An 8778-nucleotide genomic window follows, 5' to 3' on the forward strand; every position below is an offset into this window, starting at 1 on the left:
GCGTATTTACGAATTTAAGTGTCTAAGGAATAATTTGAATAATGTGCCAATTCACTGCCAAATAAAAATGTGCTGGTTCAATATGCTTTCCAAAAAGTAGGATTTTGCAAAGGAGACACTAATCGTTCAAATTGTATAGGCTAATCACATGACAGTAGTTTTTATAACATGCGTTTACTTTTGAGTTCAAACAATGCAATCGTGTCATTTAACGCAAATTAAAAACAGATAAGATAAATTCACAAATGTATTTATTTTTCGCGAGTATATTATCAGCTCTTACATGGCTCAGTGTAAACAAAGGTATAATAATCATGAGATCGATTATATTTAATCAATGCACTTTCGATGTTTTGCGATTCATTCATTCTCTTTATGGAGATGTGATTTCATATACTTCTGCGTGTGGATAGATTAATGGTTGAAACTACGTACTGACATCTTCGAATCAAATCGTTAGCCACTCAAAATCCCTATTCAAAACAACATTATTTGATTGTCGGATAATGGTTTAAACAGTGCTGCTAGCTAGAAGACAATGGAGGGACGCTCAAGTGAGGATAATCCCCACTAATTGGACATCGGCATCATCAAGTAGGCCTATACAAGGTGCCTGAAACCTAAATTCCCACACCTATTTGCCACAAAACAAACCAACATTAACAGTCTTAAATGCGCACAGACCTAACCTAAATTAGCCAGAAACGCTATATGATGCCGACATTTCAGTATTTTTTAATTTGATCAACAAACACGGAGGGCAATGACGCATTGCTTAAAGCAGTGACAAAAATAATGGTTGTGGGATAATCGGAAATATATGCATTAAAACAGTGACTATAGCCTAAGCACATCATCTTGTAGGCTACTCATCAGAAAACACGGCTCACGTTGCTGCACAGATGATCCATTTTGACGACTCACTCAGAGAGGTTCAGGTGAAGCTCAGTCTATGTTGTTAAGTCTTTTTGCCTTGTTCTTTGACTAAGTTATACTCAGAAACAAATAAAACATCACATAAGCCAAATCGACTAAATATATCGACCAAAATCTAATGCATCTTTTTATTAGGTGTTTCCACAAGCTACCCAAACCATTTAAAGATGTTTCGCCAGTTATTGGTATTTTAAAGACTTTATCAATTTACTTTATGGGTTTTATTCATACCAGATCTGGAGTGCGATAAATTGGTAATAAAAGCTGATAAGGGCTGGAGAGGCAGCCGTACGCTCAGTGGTATTCTGAGCGTGTAGATGGCAGGAGCAGGGACGCCAGCGCAGCCGCCCTCCACAATAACATCTCAGCCATAGTTGAGTTCAAAGGAGATTTAGGATCGTCCTCTTGCACCTCATCAGCAGGTGTTAATTGTAAAAACAAGAATAGCCCTGTAAAATACATGTAGTATCGGATAATCAGGGACATTCGAGCAGGGCGGTTGCTACATTATCTGGATGCTAACTTTATCTCAAAAAGACCATGTCTTGATCAGGAGTAATTATTAATTCTCGTGGTCCTGTGGTTGATACTCAAAAATAATTTAAGGATATTCCAAATGTGTTTGCATTCGTTTTTTTTTTTTTGTTTTTTTACAGTGATACAGATAATTACACAAATGCCTTAAGGTGTGACCTGCCATAATTCAAACATAATTGTGGCTCCCCTGCTGGCCATAAAACACTCATTCTTAGCCCGGTCATGTGAAGGTTTATCTTACAAACTATGCAGAACGGGGTTTGTTGTCATAAGGGGAAGTTAAGTATAACTATACGTTTGCGGTAGGCCTAAGTCCAAATCCAAATGTGTATTTTCTGTCGCAGTGGTATTGTATGTTGCTTTAAAATAATTTGTGAGTTCAGTGACATTTAAATATACATTTTTTACTGTATCTTTTGGGTAAACAAGTTTACACAATATAACCACACTGACATATATTCAAGCAAGGGTCATCCATGTAATGAAGGTATAACTGATAGGTTAAACTGTGTTTTCAAGACAAGGGCATTTGTGATAATCGATAAAGTCAGGGCAAGATGTCACATGTGCTTTTAATGTTATACATTAGTCTTTAAAATGTTTGCTATTATCGATAATTTTGTGTTTCATAATTGTTTTAATGTTTGCTGAAAACCCTATAATAGGCTGTTTAATTGCAGGTTTTTGTACTCTCAGAAAAAAGGTACTTTTAAAGATACAAGGGCCCTCACTGGGGTGGTACCCTTGTTTTGAGAAACCTATATTAGAATCTTTAAAGAGACTAATTTTCTTTTTTTTCCCTGGGCTATACAACAAAATGTTTAAATATACATTACACAATAGGTCATCAGGGTACAATTCTGTACCTAAAAGGAATAATATATTTTTATTAGGTTAAAAAAGGTCCTCTTGAAAGTACCACCCCAGTGAGGGCCCTTTGTACTTTTAATGGTACCTTTTTTTTCCTCTGAGAGTGTATTGAAACAAATTACTTTTGTGGTCATGCCTAATGCTCTATGGTGTCATACAATTTCAATGCAATAACATTTTAAGTGTGTAATAGCATATGCATAGGTATGTGCCTATGTCTATACAGAAACTGATTAAAAAAATAATCCTATCCAGAAGAATGTTTACAGCTGTAAAAAAAAAGTGTCACTGTCTCTCCAGTATACTTTGGTCTGGACTTGTCTTCTTATTAGCATCCCTACATATCTTTGCATAGAATCTGTGAAAGTAATGTTTACCTTTTACTAAAATCTGTATGTACATACTTAATTGTCTGGCAATGTGGAGGAGAGGCTGAGGTATGAGCAAGAGAGCCATTGTTTTTTTCCCACCAAGTTGTTAATATGTGAGATGTTACAAATAATCTTCCTTTTTTTATTTTTTTAGATTACATTCAGTTGAAGTCAGAAGTTTACATACACCTTATCCAAATACTTTTAATCACAGTTTTCACAATTCCTGACATTTAATCATAGAAAACTAACTGTCTTAGGTCAGATAGGTCACTATTTAAAGATTGTGAAATGTCAGAATAATACTATAGAGCATTATTTCAGCTTTTACTTCTTTCATCACATTCCCAGTGGGTCAGAAGTTTACATACACTGTGTTAGTATTTGGCAGCATTGCCTTTAAATTGTTTTAATTGGGTCAAACGTTTTAGGTAGCCTTCCACAAGCTTCTCACTATAAGTTGCTGGAATTTTGGCCCTTTCCTCCAGACAGAACTGGTGTAACTGAGTCAGGTTTGTGGGCCTCCTCCCTCGCACACGCTTTTTCAGTTCGCTCCACAAATTTTCTAAAGGATTGAGTCAGGGCTTTGTGATGGCCACTCCAGTACCTTGACTTTGCACTTAAGCCATTTTGCCACAACTTTAGAGGTATGCTTGTGGTCATTGTCCATTTGGAAGACCCATTTGTGACCAAGCTTTAACTTCCTGGCTTATGTCTTGAGATGTTTCTTCAATATATCCAAATAATTTTCCTTCCTCATGATGTCATCTATTTTGTGAAGTGAACCAGTCCCTCCTGCAGCAAAGCACCCCTACAACATGATGCTGCCACCCCCATTCTTCACGGTTGAGATGGTGTTCTTCGGCTTGCAGTAATGCTTCCAAACATAGGAATGGTCATTATAGCCAAACAGTTCAAATTGTGTTTCTTTAGATCAGAGGATATAAGATATTTGTCACCATGTGCACTTGCAAACTGTAGTCTGGCTTTTTTTATGGTGGTTTTGGAGCAGTGTCTTCTTCCATGCTGACCATGCTTTCAGGTTATGTCAATATAAGACTTGTTTTACTGTGGATATAGATACTTGTCTACCTGTTTCCTTAAGCATCTTCACAAGGTCATTTGCTGTTGTTATGGGATTGATTTGTTCTTTTTGCACCAAACTTATGTGCTCAGATGGGAGACAAAGGCAGGGTATACATTGTCATAAAGCCTGACTGGGTCCTATAGGAACACTCAAAGCCTGACACATGAAAACGGTGCCAAAATCAAACAAAGTCAGAATCCAACAGACTACAGATCCCTATCAAGCCTAGCTCACTTTAAACCTAGGTGAGAAATTCCGAAGGATCGAACTCTCATCTCCTATTGGATGAAATGCATGACAGAATGCGTCCCTCAACCATGATGTCATCGAGAGTACAAAACCCCGGAGATTCCTCCTAAGCCTTTCTTCCAGCGACAGTATTCGCCAGATCTAGTTCTAGACTCGCTGCCCAAGGAAGTAACGTACACACCTGAACTTTTGCCATACAATCTACATCTCGTTAGACAAGCCGAGATTCTCTGTGTTCCACAGAGCACGCTTGCGGATCGGAAGAAGACCACTGAGAAATCCGCGTCTCACCCTTTTGCCTGCAGAAATGAAGAAAGAAGACTTCTCTTCTTTCATCAACCGAGTCAACTTTGTTGATTTCTCCACCAACCCCCCAAGAATCAGCCACTGTACCGCCCATCTACAGAGCAAGGAAACGAAATGTGATGTTGTCCAACCACGTTTGGCAGTTTGTGCGTTTCCGCCATCGTAGGTGAGACCGGCACACTGAGTTTATCCACTAAAGAACCAATGACCACGGTGGACTGATTACAAGCCGTTCACCACACCTCTGAGTAATAAAACTAACAGTTTGCCATTTCTCCCACAATCGCTAAACTGGCTTTGGTGCAGTCACCCTGTTCTCTCTCGCTCTCTCTCTCTCTCTCTCTCTCCTCTCTCTCTCTCTCTCTCTCTCTCTCTCTCTCTCTCTCTCTCCCTCTCTCTGTCATACTAATTGCACCAACACACACACACACAACCCCTCACAAACATACCCACACACGCATTTGGGGAACAGATAACTTGGCGATAGAGCCCAGCTTTGTCCCTAAGTTATCATATCAGCGGAGACACGTATTAAACGGGAAGATGCCATTAACCAGTCACTCCACCCACATTCACAACCAAATTCTCTGGCTTGAAACCACATGTGACACACTCTCCACGAGAGCCATGCCCACCATTTTTTGCACTCCTTCTTACACACATACACCTCTACCCTCCTCTCATGTATAATAGGCTTATCTGTTAACATATCTAATCATGTTACTGTTTAGTTTGTAGCTGGAAGTCAGAAGTTTATCGACTGCATTGTATTGATTTATTAATTGATATTACTTCATCAATAAACTGTGTTATACTTTAAAGATAAATATTTTGGTATTGTTCTGCATGCACCTGTGCCAAGGGCTGGCAGGGGATGACAGTGCTCGAATTCAAGCCTTCATTGTTCCTCTTTTTAATGTCGATTTTCTTCGGATGTCAACTTTCCTAAGAGAACAGTCCTATATTGTTTATCTTCTTTGAGCCTAATGCCAAGTTTACAGCATTTTGAAAAATCATATACTTTAGGAAACGTTGTTTTAATATCAGGAGTAATATGGGGTATTTTATTTGTTTTAAATTTCATTTTATTTCCAAGAAACAACATGTTTAAAAAAAAAAACAAATCAAATTCACTGCACTTAACAGAATTAAGAATTAAATTGGTAAAATATCTTCTTTAAACACTTTCTCATGTTACCCCCTTCATCAATCTTCCAATCATAGGCCCCAGCGAATCCAACCACCATAGTAACCATGCATCACATGGGGCAAGCACCCTTAAAACAGAAATAGGAATTGTAATCTCTTCATTTCAGAGGAACATCTTTTGTGCTTGTCTTCTGCATCCCTTTTAGGTCATGGGGTGGCGTCTCCTTTCCTTTCCTGTTCAATAGCTGAAAACAGAGATAGAGAGATAAAATATAAATAACGGCAGTGCAAGTGCCTTTATTATGCTGGGACAAGCTTCTTGAATCTTAAGTAAGAGAAGTGTGTTTGAAAGGTGACTGTTGGAATGTGGGATTATTACAAATATGCTTTTTCACATGGGAGATTTCATTCATAGACAGGCTTAGGTCTGCACTGCAATGCTGATGGAGGATTTTTACAGCAATAGTGCTGATACCCATCTGCTGACATAGAAGCCTAAAGAGAGAGGCTGCTTACTGAGCAGTGTTAAAAAGAGAGTGAGAGGAAAAAGAAAATAGAAACATATTTGCTTCTCTTCTCTGAAAGAACAGGAGAGATGGGGACTAAATGTGTGTTGAAGAAAGAAAAGGCAGTAATAAAATTATAAATATAATGTACAATAAGAGAGAGGAATGAAACTAATGGACAAAATAATGCAGAGCAAATGGAGACAGATGGGGAAAAAGACATATACCACACCCAAACTGATTGGACACACTGTATGCAATATGTGTGAGGGATACTCACTCTCTTTGGTGGGAAGAGGGTTTTTCTCTTTTGTCTCTGTCTTCTTCAGCTTGGTTTTATCAAACCTGGCGATCTCTGCGAGGTCGGGCTTGTCAGACATGTTTGCTGTCAACAGAGATGACAGATGTGACTTACAGTCACAAAGCTCTGACCTTGATTTGTCTTTTGTATGTGTTACTCAAAAGAAACGGTGGCGGTTTCGTCACGCAATATTTTTGTCACTTCATTATAGGGTCTGTTCTGAGCTAAAATGTATTTGATTAAAAAATACTTCATATTAAAATTTTATTTTCAAACTAAATGTGTTATTTAATCAGCAATATACCTAATTAGAGGTACTGTTTTCAGTGAAAGTCACTTGAATGCAAGGCAAAAGAATGTTCACATTCTCTCTGTACATGCAAGTGATGGTAGCATTAAGCACACGTGTGTTGCAGCTCAGCCATTTGCCATGTGTGCATCATGTTCCGAAGTTAAACGCCCACCTACTCTCCATGTATCTACCAACACACTTCTCATTTATTCACTCTAAACTCCTTTTTTCAGAATGTCCTTTCTTCCTTTTATTGGGTCTCAGTCTTCATTCTCTTCACATTGCTTCAGTCATATAATGGCATATAAATGACATCTATACAGCCTTTTATCTTTTTCTGCATCCTATACTGCAGTGTCTCATGGATGAAAAATATCCCCATATACCATATAAATAATTTTTCTATATCCCCTCTCCCTCTCTTCATTCTCTGGATGCCACACCCATCTAGCCAATGTATATTCACAATCACCAGCAGCCACATTAACCATTCTATTGCTTTGACCCACTCACGCATGCAGAGAGGAGGATGGGTATTGTTATAATGCACTTACCGTGGGGCACAAATGTATCCACTGACTGCTAGAAAAAGATGAGGACAACGTGTCTGCCAAGATTGCCCAAGCTGCGTCTACTGGTGTCTGGGTCTCCTCTAAGGCATGGAATTATTAGAGATGAAGAGAGAGAGAGAGATAGAGAGCGAGAGAGAGAGAGAGAGAGAGAGAGAGAGAGAGAGAGAGAGAGTGCAAGAGAGAGGGAGGATGCTAGAGAGGTTTAGTCCAAGCAGCCAATCCATTCTTTCCTCCCTCATCCTATCTAATTAATATTCTTGCCTTGTAGAGACAGACGACGGATGCCTTTACGTGATCAAAAGATGAATAACATAAAATAGAATATGACAAATAAAGTGGACACAAGGGCAATTGATTTTTAGATAACAGAGTTAACTGCAGGGTTGCATAACACCAGTGAAATATAGTGTGTGAGTGTGTGGCAGCTGTCTGGATGGGTGCTGGGATGTCGAACTGCAAATGGTGTTGTCTGAGAACCCGAGATGCTGAGTCATCTCGCATTTTAACATATGGAAAATACCATACAGATGTGCTCTAAATAATATGTATATAATTTTAAATCTTTGTCATTTAGGTTTGTATGAATGATGCCAATTAAGTTTAATATTAGGCTTTAGTCTATGCAATGCAGAATGTGATATCTTTAATGCTATACTGCCATCACTGACATCATTTCCCAAAAACACAACTTGAAATGGTTACTTCCCACAAGCTCTCACATCACTGTGACATCAGACATTTCAGTCTGTTTAGTCACTCTTACAGTGCCTACATGCGTCTTTTGGGAACTAGTAAAAATCGGCCAATGCAGGAAGGTGCTGCAAATTGTTTCTTGCAAGCCGTTGAGTCTAATTTCACTCTGCCCCTAATCCTAACCAGGCACAACTCAGGGACCCTTTCAGGTATCTGCATTATTCATCATTAAGGCAGGAGTCAATCAATAATTTTTCACTTTACAAAAAGAACAAATAAGTACACTTAGAAGGATTGTTTATTTATTTGTTTATTGCATTTATACTTACAGAGAGACAAACAAGAAATTTTACAGTTACGAAAACTACAAATGTCTTGATTGATAAATACAATAAGTACAAATAAAGAACAGCAATATATGTGCAGCAAATAAATAGATATAGTTTCAAAAGATAAGGGGGGAAAAGGCAAGAGTAACAGTGAATAAAGATTACATATATATATATATATATATATATATATATATGTGTGTGTGTGTGTGTGTGTGTGTGTATTTCTATTTCTTTAAGAAACATGTTGAACAAATAAAAGGTAGGCATATGGTACAACTTTAGCAATGTAACTTTTGTGTATTATGATATGATTACTAACATTAATATAGAGATGCAATAATAAGGGAGGGGGCGGGGCGAGGGGACGATGTATATATTGGCTTGCAGTAGAAAAGGGGTGTGTAGTATATTTATGTGATGTGGAATACGAAGGAAATTTTGGAAGATTCTTTATTTACTATTAGCACCGCTACAGTGCGTTGCAGCGATCCAGGGGACACGCTCCCCCTGCCGCGGCCACCCAAGCGATAGTCCACAAACCCATCCCCAGCTGCAATACCAGAACCCCCCACTCAAA

At 38.4% G+C, this 8778-nt stretch overlaps 1 protein-coding gene across 1 annotated transcript; it reads right to left on the minus strand.

Annotated features, from left to right (window-relative positions):
• Positions 1-5381: 5381 nt before the first annotated feature.
• LOC127660093 (thymosin beta-12-like) lies at positions 5382-7290 on the minus strand. The gene is made up of 3 exons (XM_052150160.1): positions 7159-7290; positions 6292-6396; positions 5382-5750 (listed from the first exon to the last, which is right to left on the minus strand). The coding sequence occupies exons 2-3, from the start codon at positions 6389-6391 to the stop codon at positions 5713-5715; spliced, it is 138 nt and encodes a 45-aa protein (XP_052006120.1). The 5' UTR covers positions 6392-6396; positions 7159-7290; the 3' UTR covers positions 5382-5712.
• Between the last annotated feature and the right edge of the window lie 1488 nt (positions 7291-8778).

Source organism: Xyrauchen texanus, chromosome 19 (assembly GCF_025860055.1).
Source record: "Xyrauchen texanus isolate HMW12.3.18 chromosome 19, RBS_HiC_50CHRs, whole genome shotgun sequence".
NCBI classification, from domain to species: Eukaryota; Metazoa; Chordata; class Actinopteri; order Cypriniformes; family Catostomidae; genus Xyrauchen; species Xyrauchen texanus.